General features: G+C 46.7%; 1 protein-coding gene across 9 annotated transcripts in view; it reads left to right on the forward strand.

Annotated features, from left to right (window-relative positions):
• Window positions 1-25,641, forward strand: part of sif (still life) — a 305,006-nt gene that overhangs the window by 58,115 nt on the left and 221,250 nt on the right. For all 9 annotated transcript variants that reach the window (XM_050171630.2, XM_055066570.1, XM_055066572.1 and 6 more), the window contains exon 2: window positions 10,289-10,567. In XM_050171630.2, coding sequence (XP_050027587.1) covers window positions 10,461-10,567 — 107 coding nt within the window. In that variant the 5' untranslated portion in view covers window positions 10,289-10,460. The remainder of the gene's footprint in view (window positions 1-10,288; window positions 10,568-25,641) is intronic.

A 25,641-nucleotide genomic window follows, 5' to 3' on the forward strand; every position in this document is an offset into this window, starting at 1 on the left:
AACAAAAGTACCTTCGTGCACATGCCTTCATGACCACAAATATATGGTGGTTTGCAGGTGCGAGTTTAAGAAGGTAGTTTCTCGCCTTTGTTTTGGAGTTACCATCCGGGAGCCTCTAACAAGGCACCCTTCCTGCACTGAAAGCTCAGTCTCCAGTTTCCGGCACGATGAAAACTGTTCTTTTGGCAGTTTATGAACTTCACCGTTTGAAACAGCCTCCAGCACTTGGGACAGAACTGAGTCCTCTCGAGTCATTCGTGTTAGTTGACGCGGTGAATGCTCAAAGCTGAGCATGGTACCCAACATGAGCACGTCTCTTGGGGGATAAGGTTCAACTTGTGCCGGTAGTGAAAGTCAGCTTAGAGTGTCCGCATTTTGGTGCAGTAGGCCAGGCCTGTACAGCAACTTCTAATCATACGTTGCTAGTTTAAGGCACCATCGCATAATCCTTGATTAAAAGACTCGGTGTACTTGCTTTCTTTCACTCACGATTCAAATCAATGCCTGGCGATCTGTTATGGTCACATGCCAGCCAGCTATGTACTTATGAAAATGACTGATGCTGTAGATTACTGCTGCACTTTCTTTGTTGAGCTGGAAGTAGCTCTTTTCGGCACTTCCCAGTGTTCATGAACTGAATGCAATGGGCGCCTCTCAGCAAATAGCATCTTCCCGAGCGAGGACGGCATCAACACCGTACGGCGATGCGTCCACAGACAAAAGAAGGGGCTTCGTCCCGTCGTAGTGAGCGAGCACTGTAGATGCATGAATCATCTCCTTAAGTGCCTCGAAATTGTCTTGATGCTTGCTCTTCCACTTCCAGGGCGTGTTTTTCTTTAGGAGCCTATACAATTCCACCACGACCATTGCTCTGTTCTCCAAAATGCAGTCGTCAAATGAAATAAGGCCCAGAAAAGCCCTTAGGGATGTCTTGTTAGATGGTTTGGGTGCTTGAAGTATAGCCTCAACCTTTTTCTCGGTGTTGCAAACACCACTGCCATCAATTCGATGTCCCAGGAACTAAACTGACGTAATTCCGAACCTGCACTTTTCTTTCTTGAGGCGTAAGCCTTTCTCAGTGTCTCGACAGAACCTGATTCAGACGCTGTGCGTGCTCATTTGCACTATTCCCGTTGACAATGATGTCGTCAAGGTGAACACTCACCCCTGGAATTCCAGGTATCTGTGTCTCCCTCAGGCACTGGAAGATAGCTGGTGCAGCGGAAATTCAGAACGGGAGGCATTCCACCCTGAATAGTCGTTTTGTGGTGTTCACTGTGAGCAGTGCTGCTGTTTCTTCATCAACTTTCAGTTGTTGATATGCTTGATAAAGTACCAACATTAAGAAGAGGGTTCCACCATGTAGGTTTGCAAACACTTCATCTGTAGTTGGTAGCAGGTAAGATGCCTTCTTCGCTGCTGCATTAACAGTAACAGTATTAACAGTACTCCTATAGTCACCACAGACATTGAGTGTACCGTCGGTCTTCTGAACAAGTACCAATGGGGTTGCCCATTTGGTATGCTGCGTTGGTTTTAGGATGCCTTGGGGCTGTAGATGGTCAAGCTTATGTTCCATAAGCGCCTGCAGCGCCACTGAAATCGGACGAGCCTTGCAAAACATTCCTGTCGCACTGTCTTCGAGTTCCAGGTGAACTAAAGGACCTGTATAGCTTCCAATGTCTTCCTTGAAGACATCTGGGTGTCATCCCACGACCTCTGTAATTTCTAGTGCTGGCTCTCCAACGTGGTTGATCCCCTTCACCTGAATTTGAAGTGCCAAAAACCAATCTCTTCCTAGGAGGTTGCACCCGGTGCCCTTCATAACCAACAATGGCAGCAGATAGTCCTTTGATCTCAACATCACATGAACTTGTGCGGAGCCCAGGACGTGTAATTGTTTACCTGACCATGTGCACAAATCGAGCGGCTCGCATGAAAACCACGGAGTGTTTTTCTTCCACCTTCTGTAGTCCGTGTCCTCGCTTATCAGGGAGCATGCCGCACCTGTGTCCACCTCAAACTGGACTGGATTTCCCTCCACTATCAAGTCCACGAGGGACTTGGGGCAGTGTGTACGTACACTATATGTGTGCAGCTTGCAGCAGGATTTGCTGACAGGTGGTGGTTTGGCACTGTGTGCCCGTAGCTGCTAGTTGTCAGAGCGTGGTTCCGTGTTTTTCTTTTTCTTTGAGATGCAGGCATGCTCGACGTGACCTTCCTTGGAGCAGAAACGGCACTCGGCTGTCTTGAATTTGCATGTTTCAGGGTCGTGCAAGCCGTCGCATCGATAGCAATGTCGCGCTGACGTATGCTTGCCTCCTGGCTTGGTTTGCGACGTCCTGTTAATTTCCCCCGAGTTTGCCACTCCTTTGATATCTCGCTGATGCCTTGACGCACTTTCCGCTGACAAGGCTAAGTCCACAGCGCATTGAAATGTCAGGCTTTTTCTGCGAACAGCCTCTGCGGAAGATGTTCGTCCCAGACGCCGCGGACGAACCTGTCCCGCAGCATCACATCTTGGGACGGCATAGTTGGGTTCGCCGCTGAAGCGGTTGTTTGGGTGTTAGGTGACGTCGTCGATATTGTAGCCGAAGGCAGCGCTCCGAAGTTGCAGTCGGCTGTCAAGGTTCCGAGGGCCGCAGCGTAGCTGCTGATCGACTCGTCTGGCCGTTGGTCGGGTCTTTGAAACACGTACCGGCTCTAAAGCTCGTCCTGTTGTCGAAGCGCCGCCTAAGAAGTGTCACTAAATCATTTAAGTTGACTTCTGCCGGGATCTTCGGCACTATCAGCGCGCGCACACGGTGTTCGAAAGTGTCGGCTCAACACGGCTTCGTCGCTGACGTCGCTCGCCACGAAGTAAAATCGAGGCGCTGGATCCACGATTCCCATGATTTGCCCGAGAAAGGCTCGACAGCGCCGTGCATTCGTCCTGTAGCCACGGTCGAAAAATTATCCGCTTCGCAACTCCTGCCTCATCGCCAGTGTTACGTACGGGTTCTGGCCCCATCCGTGAAAGGAGTGCGCATCGGTTGGTGGCAGAAAACAGACTGCGTTTATTTTCTACAAAAGACGCAGGCGAGAGCTGCATGTGTTCGAGGGGGCAAACTCTCGGTCCCTGTCCGGTAGCCGAGACGCTGAGGGCGACGGAGGATTCTCAGAACTCGACTCGGGATGGTGCCGCTTCCCGTTTCTCCGCGCTGGTGCTTCGTCCAGCCGAGGAGCGATGGTGCGTCGCTTGTCCACAACACAAGCATTCGCTAGCACAGCTACAAAAAGTGCGCCAGCGCGCCGTACACAACCGAGCACATAGTGACCTATGTTGTCGCAACATTATGCGGTAGCAATAAACAAATAACAAAAAAGCGGCACAGGTAAGACGACTGCACAGTATTCCAAAGGTGGGTCACCACGTCAATGCCACACATGCAGCACAGAATGTGACAGTGCAGGAGTCGCGTTTTCACCACGATGCGGAAGCTTCAACCTACATCGACAAAAATATGCTAGTGTCGTCTGCTGTTGGCGACAGTTGGCGACTTCGAACAGTGTTGCTCTGCGCTCTGCCGAATGTTTGCCAGCTTTCAACAGACGTCGCGTCCCCAAACCGAAGTGCGGATGCAGGCGCATTCGAACCGCTCGAGCTAAATAATAAAAAAATAACTAATAACACAGCAAACGTAATAGTAAAATTCTGGCACGGCGCGAAATTTTGCTGGTCGCCAGCACACGAGACTGCCAACTCGCTGATGCATGTTGCCAGTTGCTGGCTACCTATTTGGACAACCAGAGGGCGCATGCGAAACGCACCGCATCATGCGGTTTGAGCGTAAATGCAATTTTGTGACCGATCGCGACGACCGCCCGTTTTTCACGAACCGCATGCATGCGGTGCGGCGTGCGGCGATGGGCGGTTTGAGCGTAAATCGGCCCTAAGCTGTACACCCCTATTCTAAACCTCCCTATAGCCTGCTTCGACGACTAATTCATAGCACGTACGGTTAGCATGCAACGTAGCAGTTTCCTGTGCTTTCTTTTTTTCTTGTACCGCTCATTCTACTTCTATTTACTTATATGAATACTTAAGAATCGGTTGTTAGCAAAAGGAAAAGCAAGCTCTACATGCGGAAGTTGACACATATGAAGCGAAGCCTTAGTGAGGCGTTTAAGTAAATGCCACGGAACAGCGATGTCTTGAGGACGAAAGCAAAGTATAAATGTTCAGCCTGGATAACCTCCCTGGCTTTCCCTTATGACTTCTTTTTGTCTTTCTCTCTCTTGTCGATTTACGACGTGTGATGAGAGGTGTGCGCACATAAACGTACGACACAGATTTAGACCCGCTTAACGGTTTAGATCCCCTCGGGTCACAGTGACGCATATCTGTTCTGAGCGATTGGACAAGGTAGAGAGAGAGAGAGAGAGAGAGAGAGAGAGAGAGAGAGAGAGAGAAATAATGCAAAGGAAGGAAAGGCAGGGAGGTCAAACAGACGGGCATGTGGTCTGCTACCCCTACACGGGGCTCAAGGGCAACCTGGAATAGAATGATGGAAAGAGGGAGAGGACGCATGCTACGGTAGATGCACACGAGGACTGTAAACGGTGAAGACAAAAAATGCTTCGCTTGAAAAGGGAGAAGCAAGACGGGGCAGCTTCTGTCTTGTATCCAATTTAATGCAATGCTCATTTCTATTGAACCAGCAGAGAGAGTGGCCAAGTAAAAAATGATAATAATAACAATAACAAAACAATAAAACGAGTGAAACAACACACTTCATTGCGTCAGAACGTTACACGAGGTGAAGAAACCGGGAAGGATGCGTGTTTAAGGTCCACTACGGTGACGCAGTGCTGACGTAACGGAGACTTACGGGTCGTGCCTTTGTGCTGCATTATACTTGTTTATTCAACTCGTCGGTTCAGAGCTCTCCGGTTGCAGCTATAAAGTTATGTTACGCGACCTTTGTGATCCTTCTCTGCACAGCTTTCTGAAGCGACCGTTCGAATGTGCTATTAATGAAGCTACTGTTACAACCGTAGAAAGCCAACAGACAATGCAGCCTTGAAGACATAGGGTAAATTAATGGCTCTTTTCAATTGAAATATGGAAATAAGCAGGAAAAGGAAAATGAAAGTGGATGAGAAGACAATTTGTCGCCGGTGGGATTCGAACCTTTTCAAATCATTACGCGTGCGATGGAGCTACTGCACTGGCCACCCTCCCGTACACTTTCTTGAGTGTTTGCGTACGTGTCCAAGATCTGGCCATGGGAGACGACGTCACCCACGGCCACGGTGAGTGAGTGAGTGAGTGAGTGAGTGAGTGAGTGAGAACGTTATTGAGCTCTAGTAATTGTGTTCTTCTGGGGCTGCGGCGGGTTCTTCAGGGTAGTCTTTCTGCTTGTAAAAAAAAAAAAAATTCGACAATGACGAGGACAGCGACGTGATATCGTTTCGTTTGGCTTCGAGATGGGAGCGACCGTATCCGCCAACTTCCTCGCCGTGGGGAACGGAAGCGAAGATGCGATTAGGTACGAGGAAATGCGGTATCGGGCCTTCGATCGCCTCTCGCGAGGCGGCGCGAGTCGCTGGAGAAACGCCGGAGTATATAAAGCGCGTGGCTGGCGTGAGGAACGCCGAGAGAGAAGAAGAAGGGGGACGCCGCGCGGGCACGGAACAGACAAGCGTCCGTGGAAAGGAAAACATCTTGACGGTCCTCGTTTGAGCGCGGGCCGTGTCTCTGTTTTCTGGCCCGCCCCTCTATATTCCCAGCCCCCGTTCACCCCCTCCCGTTCGTTCGCTCGTTGTCGGGGCGTTATTTACTCGTTTGAGCGAGCGCATTATAAGGGAATGACCGGGACATTGTCGCCTACAGCTTTCTTTGTCTTTTCCTCTTTCTTTTTGTCACGTGTGATGACAGGCGTGCTTGACAGAAACGAAACGCGAAGGCTGTTCCCGTATTGGCCGGCTGCTGCATTGCCGATGTCCAAGTCCCATTATCGTGCGCCCAGTAAGAGCCCTTGGCGCGCTTTTGCTTTGTAGCGGTAGCTACAGCCCTTGAGAGTGCTTAATGCCTGAATCCGCCTTTCGTAAGGTTCGTTCGGTAGGTATCGCTATTATATTTATCGCCGTCTTGTTTCCGTGCCAGATAAGTTCTGAGAGAAAAAAAAAGAGCTATATCTGTCTCCCACCCTCTCGCCTTTTGCAAACACTGTGACGTCATTGCGAGTGCCCCTCCCATCGGCCGCACCTTCGAAGCGGGCGCTGGCTGGAAAAAAAAAAGAAAAAAAAACAGAACAGAAAAAGAAAAGAGAAGTCATCCCACTGTGTGAAGGTGGATGACCAGCGAAGCTGTTTAGCACACGAAACAGAGCTGACAAAATTTGAACAAAGGTACGAACATATTTATTGTCCTGATCGGTGGTCATCGCGATGATAGGTATGCACACGCATTCTCGTATCACCTCTGTTAATAAATAAGTCCGTCACGTAACAATTAATGGCTCGTATACCCCCTTAAGCAATCGTCATACCACCGCTAAAAAAAAAAATAAGAACGTGGTCTCCTCATCACGACGACAGAGGAGAAACGAAATTCTACGCTGGAATGAGAGTGGCAACGGAGCCAGACATGGAAGATCGCGATACTCGAGCCATTGGTGATGATGGTAGTTGTTGTTGATTATGATGATGATAGTGATGATGATGATGATGACGGCGATTGTTTCCTCTTGTCAATGAATGACTCATACCCCCATTAAGCTACGAGCGGCAACGGAGCCAGCTGTGGAAGGAAACGAAGACGACGAGCGTGTGACAAGTGGCACGAGCGCGGTTGCGCCAAAGAGCTAGTTGGCGGGTTTTTCGCGGACGGAAGACGACGGAACTGCCCTAGCCATATGCAGATTCACTGTAACACCGTTCATGCCACTTGTTCTCTCTGCGTAGGAGGGCTGCTTGTATATCAACTACCGCGATCGTAATTCCGGCGTCTTGCTAGCTTTCTTTTTTGTCAGTGACAGCATCTACGAACTGTTCTTGGAAAGGGTATATTCGTCCCCGTTTTACCGGCACAACAACGTAGCGTCGTCGACGAGTGCATGGTTCCCTTAAGTAAGCATGTAGCGATTTCGTAAGAATGTGCCTCTTCCGTAGATCAAACAGGCACGGAAACTTGTTACTCTTCGAAAGCGAGCATTTTATCACAGAAGATGCACATTTTGACGGTGCCGAAATGACGCTTCGCTTAAATGACTGGTCTTCGGACAAAAATGTGTACTGCATTGCCGTGAAGGTACTAATTTGCGCCCAATTTGCACTGTAGTGTTCTAAAACATGCTAGGGTCTCATTTATAGTCGTACCTTTCCGTCGAGAGATCATGCTCAAACGAAGTTCTTTTTCTTTTTCTGCACACAGCCCAAATGGCACCGCGGTACATACGATCACCGCATAGCGGGCGCACGCTAACACACACACTCTCTCTCTCTCTCTATCGTCGCGGTTTTTCGCCGCACACTTTACCACACCACAAGAAACGAGGCATACTTTCATGGGAAAGTTGATATTCTTCATTTCACAATCCATCACAGGCCAGCACGGCTTGACGTTCCCACGTAAAAAAGGACGTGTCACCATATTTTAGAGCGCACCTCTTAGTCGCCCGTTCCTGCGGCGGACGTTGGCGGCGTCAGCGGCGTAACAGAGCGAACGAGCACAGCGAAAGATGAAAGAGCGAACGTGGAGCGGACGCTGAAAGACGCGAGCCGCGAACGGCGGAGAACGGCGGTCCTCCGTTCCTTGTATTAATATATCGCAATCTAAAGCGGTCGCATAGTGCGTCTGCGCATATATACTGTATTTCAGACGGACGCAGAGACGAGTCTAAGTTGAAGATGAAGTCCCGGCTGGAGGCTGTCATCGGATGATCATCCAGGCCCATTTGCGGCAACACCGTAGCTGCACTGATCTGCTCGAAAAATTTAAAATAAGACAAACCGTGCAGGTGTGTGCGGAGCAGTTGCCACTCCTTATGGAATAACGGTGTTGAAGAGAGGAAGGGGGGGGAGGGCGCTTGTTTTTAATGAACGCTGGAGAGACGTTTGCCTGGCTGACATCCCGACATGCTACTCAAGGTGTTGGATGAGAGCTCTATGATATACACAGCGATGATACACATGTGCATCCACAGACATGCACACACACTGAACTGCCCATAGCAAAGTCGCATTACGGCCCGACGTTCTCAAAAATATTCGGTGGCGATTTCGTTGCGCCCAATGCTCAAGTAGTGTTCCTCCACGCGCCAAGAATCCTATCTACGGCCCAAGTTGCTATCGAGAACTGTGATACAAATGCAAAGCAGACCGGAGATTTTCTGTCTGATGAATATCTACTGTAGCGGCGTTGATGAGTTTTTGAGTTTGTTAGGTGAAAAAAAGAAATTATAAACCGTGTTTGAGGTTTTCAACTAACACACGTTTACGACATAAACGCCGGGAGCTTTAAAACGGCAGGCGATTTCATGCAGTAGAGAGTGTTTGAGATTGAATTGAATTGAATTGAATTGAATTTATTCCGCAACAAGATAGGTATGAATAGTATAATTCTCGATATACTTTCCATTCGATGCTTTTAGTGTGGGCTTTAAGTGGTTGTCAGCAGTCGCCGCTTCGGCGCGCCTCATAACCAACTTCTCATCTTCAATCAATCAATCAATCAATCAATCAATCAATCAATCAATCAATCAATCAATCAATCAATCAATCAATCAATCAATCAATCAATCAATCAATCAATCAATCAATCAATCAATCAATCAATCAATCAATCAATCAATCAATACAAACGATGAGGTTCCATGATCATGCCTTTTTGCGTGTTTGCGAGTAACACAATTACCTCTGTATGCAGCCAGGCTGGAATTGCCTTTGTTCGGCCACTGTTGACTTTTTTTTTCTGTCTTGTATATTTCGCATTCGAGGCATATGCCATTTTTCATACACATTCTGGGAAATTACCGCAATTCACAGAGGCTTCAATGTAAAGAATGTCTATGCAGATCACAGATTCTTCGCAAATTGGTGAAAACGAAGTGTTCACGTTTGCTGAATTGGATTGAAACCTCACGTTCTTCAAAAAAAAAAAAAAAATGTGTAATTGTGATCACGCGCTGATAACCTTGATAAAAGTTGTAAGTGATGGCGTTGCTTTGTCTCGATATTTACACTCTTTATCCTTTCTTTCAGTTTTAGCAGAGTATTGTGGATTCAAATTAGACGTAGTGTTTCATGTCGCCACATGTATGCATGATATTGCAGTGAGTTAACTACGCTTGATGATGTTTTATGTGACCCTAATGTTCCTCTAAACTGTTTTATTCTGATGGCGTACTCATTAGATCGATAGCACTTGTAAATGATGTTGATGTTCTGTCTCTGTACTGAAATACTTTTTTTATGTTAGTTGAGTTTTGTGCTTTCAAGTTAACATTGCATTTCGTGTCAATCAGGTATATGCATGGGTTTGTGATGAGATATAGGCTTGATGTTGTTAAGGTGTTTCTTGTGGTTTGTCCAAAAGTAGAAACTTTCGAATCGGCGCATTCGTTGTTCTTGTGTTTCCTTTTGCACAAATGTCATTTTTTAAATGTTTGTCTTAAGAGTGTAGTAGTTCTTTCAAATACTCGTGTCCAATATCAGAAACTGCTGAATGTGCTGTTTCTTCTTTATGCTTTCTTTAAGTTCGCTTTACTGCCCATAAACAATTGCGAAATACTTTATTGCGGCAATGTGTTTATTTCTGCTCATTACAGGAAAAGAATGTCACCCACCCGAGTTAAGCATGAAGCTGTATAGGAAACTTGTACATGTTACTGAGAAAGAATGCTCCACAGCATCCAACCGATAAAAGCTTTGGGCTGCTCATATGGATGACAGTTTATTTATTTAACGAACATTTCTCCGTTTCGCGGATTTCGCACAAATGATCAGCCACTTCATCTGATGTTGTTGTATTTCTTTATTCGCCAAACGAAGTATTAGTTTGCGGAGAAAAGTGAAGACAATATTGTTCTCCAACCTTACTAACCATGCCCACATGAATTGTTTTCACTGACCTTTTAAGGCGTGCGCCGAAACGCGCGTCTAGAAACGTCCCCCGTGTTTATTGAAGGAGTGCCGGGGCGAAAATTGAGTTGTGCCGAGCCTATCGAACGATGAGCCGCGAGGCGAAGCGGACGCGACTCTCACCGTGCTCTTCTCCTGTGCTCTTCTCTTGACCGCTCTGCAGAGAAGCCCTGCGGCGCAGCCGACCGCGGCGGAGCGCAGGGTCGGCGGGAGGCGGCGGCGGCGGCGACGAAGGAGGCGGAGGAGGCCCGCGGCGCGGCGGCGGCAGCAGGAGGAGGAGAGGAGGCCGCTGCTGCTGAGAAGGAGGAGGAGGACGACGACGGGGAAGGGGTGCCATGGGCAACAAGCTGAGCTGCTCGTGCGCGCCGCTCGTCCGCAAGGGCTACCGCTACGAGGACACGCCCTGGCAGAACACGCGCCGCAGGGACGGACACCTGCTGCGGTGAGCGACCGACAGGGGGCGCCTCCGTCCTCTTTATTATTATTATTTTTTGTTCTCTCGCTTCTTCCATTCTTTTTGTCTCGCCTTCCCTCCACTTCCCTCCTTTGTTTCCTCTCCCCTCGCGAGGAGGAGACGAAATGAGTGATCTCGAATTATGAAGCCATTCAGGATTTGGGCGAAAGCTCTTTTTTTCTTTTCTGATCGATGATGGCCGGGATGCGAATAATGTGACTGGCCGTTGTCATAAAACGGCGAACGGGTTATTTAAACGATGAAATAATAGGAAAGCGTACCTTTCGACTTGTTCACCGGAGTCTTACTATGAAAACTCTTCTTTTTTTGAAGAAACGTCTTTTTATGCATTATTATACGAGCGCATTTCGTCGCGCAATTCAAGAATGCTTTTCCCGAACCTTGTATTGTCTACAGAATTTGTGCTAAGTGGATATGGCTCGCTAACTCACCGGCTGCAATTCGCAGATTGCAATATGTGCCATTTAAGCAACAAGTTAGGATATTTGATTCGTGGAATTTTTGTTGCTTAGTTCACAACGAGTTTCCGTTTATAATGCAAGTGATGGCAATTGATCTCAACTACTCAACTGATCAGGCTCATGGAGTAAAATTGTGCTATCTCGAATAAATAAGAATGCTGTTAAAATTAAAGTTGAACGCCCCGTATAACTTGTTTGCAGTTACCCAGAAAACTAGCTAGTTTCATCCCCTTTGACTTGTGTAGTTTATAGCCTGTGCGCTTAACCCGGACGTTGTGGTATAAAACGTTACGAAAGTGCGATGGGACGACGTCGTTATTCAGTCGCCCTTGTCTCTTCCCACTTTCCTACCCACGCCAGCTCGCCCAGTGCTCGATTTTGCCAGGGAAGGAACGCTTTCTGGAAGGCACATCTTTTGAAATGAATGAAATGATGCGTACTTGTGGTGGTGAATAATCTTCGAATGACATCAGTGGAGCAAAAGAGATTTTGTCTCGATTATAATTTAAATTTGGAAAGCAAAAGGAAGTCTCGTGGAGGTAATTTCAGCGAGTGAGGAGTTTCACCAAGGAAGAAGCGGAATAGACTTGGAAGCCTAAAGTTTTGTCTAATCTTTAACAACGTCTGAGCCAATCTGTTGCTATCACGGAGTGTTCAGCGCTGTCCTCTCTAACCGATCGCTATTTTTTGTTCTTGATTGTTTTTCGACAAGACTTCAACACTTTCAGATAGCATTCATTACTGTATTTACAGTAAAAACAGAATCACTTCCATATACCCATTATTGCATGTACTGCAACATGAATATCTATGACGTTTTCAAAGGGAATTTCATTTACTTTGTCATATTAATTATTTCATTATATCCCACTTAGTTCTAACGAAGTCTGACTGTATTTCGTACCGCGGAAACCTCATTGCAAAATAAGAAATATATATATATATATATATATATATATATATATATATATATATATATATATATATATATATATATATAATACCTGTATATACATATATACAGCAGCATTAAAAAAGGCGTTGATGTTCTCCGTTAGCGGTCATCATACTCAACAAAAGCACGGCTTTAAAGAAAAGCCTTTTCTAAAACGCTTGTGCATTGAAGTTTTTCCTTAAGCATTAATTCGCAAACCGGGTGTTTTTAGTAATCTAGTGTCCCCTGCGTAAGCTGTTCTCTGGGTTTCATTACGCAGGATTCTGCGCTAGGAAGCTACTTCTCGAAATACCCAAATTTAGAAAGGAAAAAAAAGAAAAAAGAAGAAAGAAAAGAGGTCTGGGAAAGCGATTAACGTCGCTAAGACGCAGAAATAAAAAAAAAATGTTGTCGAAACTGTTCGGGCAGTGTTAGCGTTCATGAGAAGAATTGACTCGGCGCACGTGAGATACGCGTGAAGTTTTTTTGTACTGCCATCAAAGTAATACTCGTACTCGTCTTCATCACGCCTGTTGAGTGCTGTAGAGTTTATGAGGGTGTACCGTATTGTCAGCTTTTCAATTAAACATCGAGTTGGTGTCTTGTCACTGATTGTGGCACGAAGACATGTAAACTGTATGTTTAACATAGATGTCAGCTTCGATAAGCAATTTTTTGTTTATTTATTTATTTCATATACCTCACAGGCTCCAGAAGGAGTATTGCGTGAGGGGGGGTGGTACAGATAACAATTGTGGAGCAAAAACATAGTTTTTGTTACATAAACATGAACAGAACGAGAATCAAATAATAAACAAAGAACGCGAAATAAACAAAGATAAAACGTAAGGGAGGTAAACGAACAGTAGTTAGCTTTTCAGTATACAGTAAAGCAAACAACCTTAGAACAAATGCTTACATAAATAAATAACAATGAAGTTAAAAGTAACAAAGCTAAACAGATACTTGTTTTTAGCTAAGTACTAGCCAAATATGCAGTGATTTTTTGTTTTGAGGTTAATGGGTCGTTAATGTCAGCGATGTTATCAGGAAGACCATTCCACAGTGCAATCGCACGTGGCAAAGCTGAGCAGTTGAATGCATTGGTGTGACCGAAGATGCGTTGGAAACTGAGATGATTATGCTGACGTCTAGATGCGCGGGAGGGACGAACGAGTGGTAAAGTAGATGGGCTCCCAGAAGTAGATTCTGGGAATGTTGCAGTGTTTCGATTATAGTAGACCTAAAACCAACTACGTGTTCTCTCTAACACTGTACCAAGCAGTACTCCCTGCGCCAACATCAAAGGGAATATTTGGTCTGGGTTCAAACAGCGATTTCCAGGCACATTACGCATAGACAGCGCATCGAATAACAATTTCCGTTTACCGAATTCACGTCGACCATATTCACTTGCCAAGGTGCTAGGACTACGACTACCAAGGGGCAGTTCATCGCTAGGGCTTGTGCGAGCTCTTCACAGACTCTTTGAAGACACTGGCTTAAGTGCTGAATATTGACTCCGCAGCACCACGTTTAATTGCGTCTCATTCGTGTGGCTGTGTGAAACATGCTTGTGCATCTGAAACATCCGCGGGCTTTGTTTTAAATGAAACTTTTCGATGGAGACTTCCGGCCTTAATGTCGCTACCTTTTCTTCTCTTTCATTTAGGTATTGCATATTGTAAGAATTAATGTATTCATCATTATTTTTTCTTATAATACAATAATGTCCAAGTGAAAAGACGTAGCCGTCGCCATAATATGGTCACAACTCTATTATCTTCTCTGGAATAATACTAATAAAAAAAATCCTGTAAACGCGGACTTGTATATCTTCCTTACTGCTAGATGTGTATTTCTCGTTTTGAATAATTCCACCGATGGAACCCTCTTTTATTGTTACGCTGGAATAAGATTATAAATATTCCGATTTATACGGTATTCAGGTATTTTGTTGTTTATTCTTATTGCATAACCAAGGATGGTTTACACGCAACGTGAGAGGCCAACATGCGCAAAATATCGCCACCGCAGGCTGCGAAACGATTGCATTGGCATTTTAGCTGCGAGACCACCCTCGCCATTTCCCTGCCCACCAGTGCAGTAACAATAGAACAAGCACACTTTTCTGTGCCCTGCAAAGTTGTCGGAGCCACGATTTTTACGGCTTCACCGTAATCGTAATCATAATTACTTTCTTGTTTTTTTCTTCTGTTATTGTTGTTGCCTAGCATTCCGTGATGATGTTTAATCAAAAGCTGTACGGCTGCTCCCTGGAGGCAAGCTAACATTATTCCTTTGCCAGCGGCGAGCACGTCCTCTAAATATTGGCTGCAATAATGAACCTCTGAGTTACTTCGTGTGTTTTAGAGGCATACGCAAACGTTCTTGAGCAGCAATGCATTCATAGGAGAAGCCTTACTACTTGCTCGCGAATGAATGGACGGACTGAATGGCCGAGATGACGTCCTCATTTCGGTAATAAAAGCTGACTCCGTTTCGAAATTCAACTCCAATAATTGCCTCTGATTTGACTTCATTTTATAATGCCGCCTGGCATTTCTTATATTCTTTAACTGGTCAGCGATCAATGGGTCAAAATACTATTGCGAGTAGCTTACGCCATAAATGAATGAGTGAGTGAGTCGAACTTTTATCGAGCACCCCTTGTTAACAGCGCGATGGCTTCAGCCCGCCGGATGACCGTTCATTGGGCTTCGAGGCACGAGTTGGACAACACAGCTTCGCAGGACTTAGCCAGTGAGGTTGCGTTGCTTGCTGGCACAACACGTGAGGCCTCCTCGTAGCCGGCGGCACACCGCTGGCATTTCGCCACCCGAGTGCGTGGGATTTACGGTTCGCTTGTTTATAGAGAAAATCCCGTTCATGCCGAGGCTGTCCGTATTAACGGGACCAAAATGCACGGGCCTCTACAGGATCGTGCGTTTTCGTCCAGTTCATTGTTCAGACCAACGGGTTCTCGTATTAACGAGGCTCGAATGTATTAGCAAAGCTTGGCGCCCGCCAAAGGTTGTCCGTAAGCCGAGTCATTCGTATTAACGAGGGTCACAATGACGAGGCATGACTGTGCATTTCAACACTTGCGCGCGCGCTGTCCGTCAGGACAGGGGCCTGCACAGCACAATTTAAGCATATCATTACTGGAATAAAATTAACATTAGCACAAACGCGCCAACAATTTCATTCGTAGGAACACGGATTTTCCTATCCTTTCACCCGTTGTTGTTGTCGTTTTTGTTGTCGGCGTGGTCATAGTCATAGCTGTTGTTGTCGTGCTGTCACTGACACCGTACCGCAACCGCCGCCTCGTGACGAAACGCTGGTCTGTCTTACCGCCGTATTCATAAATGTAACTTAACTTCAAGCTCATGCTTGACTTGATTTAAATGACGCCTGGCATTAACGTGCCCAAAGATGCTCACTGCGTTTCCTTCGGCACGCTCCCGATAGGCGTCACCTAGATCAAGTCAAGCATGAGCTTCAACTTAAGTTGCATTTCTGAATACGGAGGTTAGCGTTCTCACGTCGTCGATGTCCACATAACCCGGTTGGTTGAATCAGCAACGTCGGCATCTTATTCATCATTAGGTGAAGAAAAAAATGAGAAGGTAGGTAGGTCTCTTTAGGGCAGGCTATTGCAAAAGGCAAAACACTACTAACGAAAAGAAAAAAAAATGAAGAGAAGACATGGTGAAAATGACACATAACAAAATAATAGAATGAACACTACACACACTGTTCTACTACATGTTGCAAGTACTTTGGTAAGTGTAAAAATAGTGCGTGGTTCGGTAGCGGTTAATATTGCTGCGAAAGGAGGGAGGTGTAGAACGTCGAAATAACATACTCACAGCTATAGTATCGTTGGCACGACATGACGATAATCGGCTGGTATCAGGAACCCCATGCAAGGGCAAATGACGACAATCTTACAGCGACGACATAACTATGAATGTACCGCGAAATGCAGCTATATATACATTCCTTGTAGCAGCTGTAGAGTAAAACTACGACATCATTCTATCTCGATTACGCCCCCGAAAGAACGCAGACGAAGCAATAAAACAATAGAGGGCGCTTACGCGGGTAATTTAATTTCGTTAGCGCGTAAACTGAGCACTTCCTGCTTGGGTAAATTAGAAGAACTTGTTGTTGGGCGAGTTGGTAGATATTAGCGAACATTGTTCAACTGCGCCAACAAACGAACCACAAAGACAGCATGGGACATGGACGGGCGCATGGACGGACTTGGATGGGCTGCGCCCCGATTGCCGCACTGGCTGGCCATGCTGACCGCATGACTCCATACAACGATGCAACCACCGCCGAGAGTGGGGGTTCGGCGCCTCCTAGCCCCAGTGGCACTGCTCAGGCTACGCGCACACATACTTCAGTGAACACTGCACTTCGTCTCTTTGGCAAACAACAACAACAACAACAACAACAACAACAACAACAACAACGACGACGACGACGACGACGACGACGACGATACGTGCACTGTTGCAGACATCAACTTTTGCGCATTACAACGGCGCGCTCGAGTAGCTGTTACGGGCGTGTCCTGTGCGGTGTGTTCTGCCATTTCTCGTAGACGTGTAGCGTCGAGCAGGAGAGTGCAGCGAGCTTGAAACTTGCTCGAAACCGAAACAAAACCGTAATCCGAATGGTCCTGAAGGAGAGATATGGGCGACCCTCTTCGGAATTTTATCTCCAGGCGTGACTTTCGATTGTACGGGACGGTAATGAGTGCACCCGCTGCCTGTTGTCCGCTTTTCGTGACAGGTGCACAAACTTCTCTGAGGGACAGCATGCAAGTGGGGTGAAAGTGCTTTCGAATGTTCTCACGATGCAAACACATTTGAGTGCTGTTCAGTTACGCTTCTGTTCACAGGCAGATAGATAGATAGATAGATAGATAGATAGATAGATAGATAGATAGATAGATAGATAGATAGATAGATAGATAGATAGATAGATAGATAGATAGATAGATAGATAGATAGACAGACAGACAGACAGATAGACAGACAGACAGACAGACAGACAGACAGACAGACAGACAGACAGACAGACAGACAGACAGACAGACAGATAGATAGATAGATAGATAGATAGATAGATAGATAGATAGATAGATAGATAGATAGATAGATAGATAGATAGATAGATAGATAGATAGATAGTGTTGTGCCATTACCACCAGCCCGGATTCCGAATCTACAAGATGCCGAATCGATCCTGCGAACGCCCTTTGGACAAACCCCGGGCTGCGCCGAAAGGCACAGCGCCCTAATTCTCCCTTGCCAAGTCAAGATGCTGAGCCGTCAGGCAGCGGAGTCCTGCGAAGAAGCATCGGCGAGCGACATGTCCAAACGTGCAACCAAGTGCCAGACAGCCCGGCGCCGTACCTCCCTTTGCCTGGAGGTCACCGACCACCCGGGTGCTCGGGCGTTTTTGCATTTCGTCCCCATCGAAACGCAGCCGCCGCGTCCGGGGTTCGAGCGCGGTATACTTTCGCAAGCCTGCGTTACTGATGCGCAAGCTTGAAGTGGCCCATAAAGCCAAAAGGCCGGCGTCTGTAGCAGCGAAACGGCACCTAAATTCCCATTGGCTGCGACGCCACGTCACGCGCTCGCCTCAACGGAGTAGAGCGGGCGAGAGCCTAGGGTTTCATACAGTGACTAGAGGGAACTGTGGCGCTAGTGTCTACGGGAGCGGCAAGCAGGGGTAGTTCAGCCAGCGTGGGAATGATGCGATCAGCTCGCCGTCGCCGGAGCTGATCGCGGATGCCGTGCTCTATGGGCGAGAGGGAACACCTGCCGCCGTGCCAGGTGTTGCGTGAGGGTATCGTCGCGACGCCACGTCACCCTCACTCTCGGAGGCCTGCGTCATCCGCGCGTTCCTTGCCCGCGCAAGCTCTCACCTGCCTTCCCACTTCCCCTCGGTAATCGCTCTAAAAAATAATGTATAAAAAACACACTGAATTCGAAAGCAAAAACGCTGGCGGAAGTTGAGTTTCGAGACTACGACCCCACGCTCGGAGGCCGAGTGTATTGGCAACTGGGCTAAACTAGCGCCTCCTAGATAGCAGGCCTGTGCACTCTGCTGTATGACATCGTGCTACTTGGACCGATATTCCCATTGCCAAGCCCTGCGTGACAAAGAGCGCTGAAGTCGAAACCACCCCGGCTTACTCGGGACCGTCCCCATCATATTCAGTGCAGTCGGGCAAAGTAGCATGACGTCACGGATCGAAGTGCACCGGCCTTGTGCTATCTAGGAGGCGTTGACCACGCGTCCCCCCCCCCCTCCAACACGCTCGCATGTCCGCTTTCGATCGTTCGCTTTCGCATCCAGGACTCATAAGGAGTGCTTAGGCGTCCCTGGATTTTTTATTTTGATGGTTTTTCACGTTTTGGCTGTTCAGGATAGTTTATCCAGCTTCTCGTGGCGTCCTTCGCACCTATCATGATGTCATTAGCTTTCTTGGCAGAAAAATAAAAGCCGCAAAAGGTAGCTGTTCGTTCCCAATCAGAATTTGCTCCCCAATCCACATCGCGAGGGCAGTCGCGTAAGCTTCCCGCCGTCATCGGCGTTGTCATCGTCGTTTCGTCGTCGACGTTGTCTTTGCCACGTCATTGTCGTTGTCTCGTCATTCCTTCGTTGAGTGCTGTCGTCGTTGGGCGCCATCGTGCCGCACTGTTGTAGTCGCTATCCCACCGTTGTCATTATCGTTGTTGTGAGCGTTATCACATCGTTGTCGTTGTCTTGTCATTTGCCGGTTGAGTCATATCGTCGTCCGATGCCGTCGTGCCGTAGTTGTCGCTATCGCCCTTGTCGTTGTCATTTTTGTCGTTACCTCGTCATTTCCTTGTCGACCGCTACCGTTATTGAGCGCCATCGTGCCTTATTTGTTGTCTTTATCGCTCTTGTAGTTAGTTGTTGTTGTGGTTGTGTTCATGTTGCAGACGTCTCGTCGCTCCTTCGTTTGGCGCCATCGCGCTGTCCTTGTCGTCATTATCGTCGCGTTCGTTGCGTTTCTTTGGGCTTTCGTTTGTGTTGCCGTATCCTCAGTTGTGGGTCATCGTCGTTGTGCGCTACCGTTCCCGTCGTAGTTCTGATCCTTGTCCCTGCTGTCGTTATCGCCGCCATTGCCACTTTCGTCGTATTCATGCCAGCTACTGTATAGTAGTGGGCGGCACTCAAGGCTTTCCTGTGAGCGACCATGTTAATTCCGTTTTATCTCGTGGACAGATCAACACTTCGACGTCATAGTATATTGGGCATGAAATGCGCGCGCGCGCGCATTTCGTGCCCAGACTCCAGCCTAACTCATATCTCGCCTGTTATAACTGTTTACACGCAGCGCCCCTAATGGTGACGGAAGGAACCAAAACGGAGCTCATGGGGGAGTCTATACAGACGTAGCGGGTTCAAAACGTTCGCAAGTGTTTATTTGCCGAAGTTATGAGCTTCGCGAGAGGTCGCGCTTTAGTTCATCGTTACGATGAACAGTTATTGTTGAGAACACATAACTTTCGGAAGCCGCTGTAGTTAGCATTGCTCATTTCTTTAACGACAGCAGCAAGAGGTTTAGAAGACATACTGCTTGCACTTCCTCGTTTTATGGCTATCGGAAAGGGCACGCGAACGCTGCCGCTCAAGCAAACACTATAGGAAAAGAGCAGAGAAAACGAAGGATTAGAAAAACAGGAGTTACGAACGTCCAGCTTATATTCTAACAGAGTTCTCGTATCCTTTCTTTAATAGGTGCCCAGGATAGCACTCGACTAAGGGAGCAAGTGTAGGGAGAGTGGAGGAAGGGTGGATGGGAAAACTGCGCAGTGATTACAGTGCCTGCGGAATTTACCTTTTCTGACTACACTTAGCCCGTGGAGAAATGAAAGAAACTAGGAGGGAGCGCCACGTGACAGTCCTGAAGCCTGAACTAATCATGGGAAATGTCCGTCCGTCCGTCCGTCCGTCCGTCCGTCCGTCCGTCCGTCCATCCATCCATCCATCCATCCATCCATCCATCCATCCATCCATCCATCCATCCATCCATCCATCCATCCATCCATCCATCCATCCATCCATCCATCCATCCATCCATCCATCCATCCATCCATCCATCCATCCATCCATCCATCCATCCATCCATCGTCGTGGTTTAATGTATGGTGTCCCCTGATCAAACTATATTGATTACATGTCAATTTCTTCATAAAGGAGAGTTTGTATACGTAAGTACAAACACATACAGTCGAGAATTACGTGTACTGGCGAGCCTAATCCCTCCTCAAGCACAGCCCCCCCCCCCTCCAAAAAAATGAGAAGAGAGAGAAAAATATAAGTAAGAACTAAACCCTTCTTCCCCCCTTTCACGTAAATGCACCACTACTCTACAGCAACAGACACTCCCGTTCCCTTTTATGACGTCAGCGTTGTCCTCCTTGGCTCGGGGTACAGCGACGCGTGCTGAAAGCGTAAAGCTCGCTCGCTCGTCGGCCTGTTTCCGACGTCCCGTTCACAGCCCTTCTTTGTCGACGCGGTTGGCGCTCTGTTTGCGGGCCAAGCGGCGCGAACCGAGAGAGCTGTGTATATTGACATAAGCGACGCGCCTCCTAAAACGACGCCTCGCCGGAACGAGCCACCCCTCCAGAGAGGCCCTTGGAAGCGACACCTTCTCTCTTACCCCAGCGCTTCGTGTCTTCTCTCGGTGTTTTCGTTCTCATCGCAAACTGCATCTGCAAACCGAAGTTTGGTTGATTCTCATTTGTTTCATTTTCATTTACTGTACATACGAACGCATTAGAGTAGAGTGTGTTTGTGTGCAGCTCGACGTATGTGAATGCACTACGGGAAAGAGGACGGGATAAAGGTTTAAGGCAACATTCGATTGATTGATGGGATTGAACGGCGCCAATTCAGTGGCCTTGAGAGACACCAAGGACTTCTGATTAATGTACCACCTGCGTTTTTAACGTGGGAACGATGGGCTCGGGATGAGAAGAAACAGTCCTGTACTGGTACTGAGCTTTGAATAGTGAAGATCAATATGTAGCACCCTCCATTGCGGAGGCTGATTTAGTCTCTTTGCTGCTATCTATCTATCTATCTATCTATCTATCTATCTATCTATCTATCTATCTATCTATCTATCTATCTATCTATCTATCTATCTATCTATCTATCTATCTATCTATCTATCTATCTATCTATCTATCTATCTATCTTATCTTATCTTATCTTATCTTATCTTATCTTGAGTGATGACCAGCGGACAAACAAAGGAAGGTCCAGTCTTGTCTGGAGCATCGTTTCGCCTGGAGCTACCGCATTCGGCACAGGCTGAGTTGCCCATCTTCCGTCTTTTTATTTATTCTTTCACCTGACTTCGTGGAGTTCACGATTACTACTGGAAATCTATTGATATGAAGATCGGTTTACTATTCTGCGCAAAGCAAGGGGACGAAGTGTTTGAAAAGGTGAAGGAGTGAGAAATTAAACGGATGTATGTGACACGTACTGCATAATAGCGTGCGCGAAACACGCTTTAAAGTGAAGCTTTATATACATTGGGGCCAAACTCATGACTTCCCTATTAAAATACTTAGGAAATGCAGAAACACGGCCGTTAGACAACCGCGAGTCAATTTCAACGAAATGTCCTGTGTTTAAGAGAGAAAGATAATTTGTACGTACTGTAAGAAGCAGTATGTTTATTTAAGAATATTTTACGAAAGCTGCCGAAATTTGGCAGCTTAAAAAATAAAGCACTGAAGTACAACGTTTAGAAATCCGTAACTCAGCTCAAAAAAGAAGAAAAAGAAAGATATTGGAGTTCTGTAAACAGCATTTGTTGGAGCGTCTGAAGCGGGAACATGCGATATACGAATTTACGGATTTGCTGAAACTGCTGCATTGCTTACGATGGTTTTTCAATAGTCGTACGTATACAAATCAGTGATGTATCACAGAGTGATGTTTGCTATACCACTTTTGTCCTCTTTAGATGTCTCGATAGCTTACACAAATGCGATATTGCTTTTTGTATTGCTTGGTTACAGTGTAGCACACTTGACGCTTCGTTAGATTTCAACTTTTTTTTCTTCTTTCAAACGAAAGAAACTTAATCTAATTTGGTGCAGTGCATGCCTGGCAGAACGATTTTTCTGTTCCCATATGTTTAGGTAGGAGCTCCCGAGGTGGAGTTAAGAGGCACCTCGTGAGAAAAGCACGCAACACGATATCACGAAGCACGGTGTTTCAGACGGCTCCGTTCTGTCGAAAGTGAGATTCGACGCCTTCGGTGCCTTCGAAGAGGACGTCGTTCGGAGAACGCGTAGGCTTCCTCGTTCCCGGAAGAGCCTGTCTCTACTGACGGTGGCCTGCTACGCAACTTTGTGATGGAGAAACACTTGTACGTACGCACGGGAAACCGAATAAATTTCTGCACACATGAGACGCGCGTCTCATGTGTGCAGAAACGTGATGTGAGGCGATAGAGACACATGTCCCTGTCGCCTCTGCATCCGTGCTTCGCAGAGACAGCTGTCATCGACGGACGGCGCTTCGAATTTCATCGTAATGGCTTGCGCCCTTTCCGTGTGGGGCTTCGCATCCGAGTGAATATACGGCAAATAAACCGAGACACAATACGCCGCGGTAGCTCCGTGCGTGTGGCGTTCGACTGCTGAGTGCGAGCTCGCGGGTTCGACCCCTGACCGCGGCGGGCGCATTCCAACGGAACCGGAATGCAGTGACCCTCGTGGGCTTAGATTTAGGTGCACGTTAAAAGAACCCTAGGTCGTGAAAAATGGATCCGGATTGCACTCGCTGCGATGTACCTCAGATAGAGAGAGACAGAAGAAAGGGGAAAGGCAGAGAGGCTAACCAGGAGGGAAAATACGGTTTGCTACCCTACACCGGGGAAGGAGGAGAGGGAAGTATTATATGAAAGTAGAGCCCACGTGCTGCCTTGGGCCGCTAAACCCCTTAATTTGATTTGATTTGAGTCATGACAAGGACTACATAAAGAACACGCGAATGATTTCATCGGCTGCCGAAGAAATGCGCCCACGTAATATGTTAGTCCCTTCAACGTATACGTAGGTGCGTGCGCACGATTCAGCTAAATATTCATCGGAAGGCATCTACATCTGTGCAGTGCGATGGACGTCATGTCAGCATTCGCTGCCTGCCACGAGTTTCATCAGCTGTCTTTTAATTTTAATATGAAGAGCCATGTGTACGTAGAATAATTTCAAGTTCAAACGCGAACAGGCTACACCGACGCGTTTATCACCACCGAGGCGGGCTTTGCCGTGAGGCGCAGCTTCATTGCAGGCATTTAGAAACTTATATCAATAATCTGGACAATTTCCTAGTCCCCCCCCCCCCCCCTTTTTTTTTTTTGTTATCGAGATAAAAATAAACAGATAAGTTGTTGGTCGCCGGTTTCGAGCTCCCTTTTGGTTTGGCAGCGTATTTTCTTAAAACTTCAACAATAGTTATAATGCTACGTCCTGCGATTTATATGAAGAAAGAAATAACACTCTCGCTGGTAGTGTCATGAACGTCTTTGCATTTTCTGGCTTCGTGCGCCAAGTCCAAAATTTGACAGCGATTCGCATGGCCGTGCAAATGCATGTCCAAAGGCGCAAGGAGAAGGCCCGATCAAAAATGCAGTAAGTGTAGTGACGTCTGCAGCAAATGGCTTTTGTGTAGCAATGCAGTAATTTTAGTGACGATTCGCAGTCAGCTGTCACTAATTGACTAGCCTAACAAGCCAAGTAGACGTACAACACAGCGCAACAAAGACTGTTGGGCTAGTTTGGTCTGGCGTTCTAAGTAAGGGCATGGTAACTCAAGGTACTATTACGCTCCTTGCTTGTTTATTGTTTGTGTGCATTGCATTGTCTCGCGCTAGCATACAGCTAGTTAGCTTGCAAGCTACTACATTTCTTTAGTTTGCGGATACACAAAGCAAAATGACTCCCTCTGCAATACAAGAGGTAAGCTGCTTTTCAAGACCCTTGTGCGTGATTTCCTCTAGCGTAGATTCGTGCCCTTTCTTTAGCTACTAAATAAAAGTCTTTGTTTTCGCGTCATCTTTCGACATGTCGATCAGCACAGCTTGTTCCCAGCAACACTGAGCGTTCAGTGTTTCTTTATCAGCGGCACTGAGCTGTAAAGAAGGAACGAAAAAAAAAAAAGCTCGCTTCCTAAGGGAGTCCCTTTCTTTCTTCTTTTTACAATAGGAAAAAAAAAAAGAAAACTAAGCGAGCTAACGGTGGCGTCAGGTTGTTGGGCAGAGTGACGAAACGAGACAGAAGCTGATTTTTAAAAAAAAGAAAAAAAAATGGAAATCGCCAACAGACGTATGGTGCACACGACAAAATAATTAACGACGAGAACACACAACCTCGCAACCGCTCGTACAGTATGGGAGATCGAACGGTTCTATAAGCGCCAGCTTTAGCGAGGAATCGATGCCTCGTCAAAGTGAGTGCTGGCGGACTAAAAGGTAAGTAACAAACATACAGCGGAGGGGAAAAAGTAAGGCCAAGTCATACTCGAACGCGAAACTCGAAGGCAATAACGAGCACGGGACGGGAGCGCTGCGAAATGAGCGATTGAGGCCGATGTATCGACATCGAATTCCCAGGAACTAGATGAGACGGAGGCATAAAACATCGGGAAACACGAAAAAAAAGAGAGTAAGGTGGTACATCTATCTATCTATCTATCTATCTATCTATCTATCTATCTATCTATCTATCTATCTATCTATCTATCTATCTATCTATCTATCTATCTATCTATCTATCTATCTATCTATCTATCTATCTATCTATCTATCTATCTATCTATCTATCTATCTATCTATCTATCTATCTATCTATCTATCTATCTATCTATCTATCTATCTATCTATCTATCTATCTATCTATCTATCTATCTATCTATCTATCTATCTATCTATCTATCTATCTATCTATCTATCTATCTATCTATCTATCTATCTATCTATCTATCTACAGATCCATAGATAGATAGCTTGAAAATAGCTCACCTAAACGACTTTGCATAGCGTACCCAAAATTGCGCCAGGGACGCTGCGCGTGCGCCGAACGCGACTCGCTCTTTTGGTAAGTGAATCTGAGGGGCATGACTTGTTTTCTTTAATGTACAACTGTACGAGGAAAAGAGACAATGAAGCTGGAGAAATTCTGCTCAAATGAAGTACGAAAAATAATGCGGTAAGGGGAACGGACGTGAACTATAAACTTGCCGCAGGTGGATGCCGAACCCTCGCCTTCGGTATTGCGCGCCCGATGCCTTACCAATTAAGCTGTCGCGGAGCCCATCCTCCCGCGAGTTCGGTTGAGCGGGTTCGACAGGCGGGCGCCATCAGAATTTCTGCGCTGTCATGTCGACACTGTCGGCCGCAGATGTGTATCAATGTTTCGTTCTACGAGCTCCCGCGCTGCTCGAGCGCAGGTCCCGCCATTCTATGGTTTTTCTATAAAACTCTGCTTGTGACGAAATACCGCTTAAAACGAAGTGCATTTCCTGTCCCGATGACTTCGTTGAAACTCTTTTTTAATGTATGT

Source organism: Dermacentor andersoni, chromosome 6 (assembly GCF_023375885.2).
Source record: "Dermacentor andersoni chromosome 6, qqDerAnde1_hic_scaffold, whole genome shotgun sequence".
NCBI lineage: Eukaryota > Metazoa > Arthropoda > Arachnida > Ixodida > Ixodidae > Dermacentor > Dermacentor andersoni.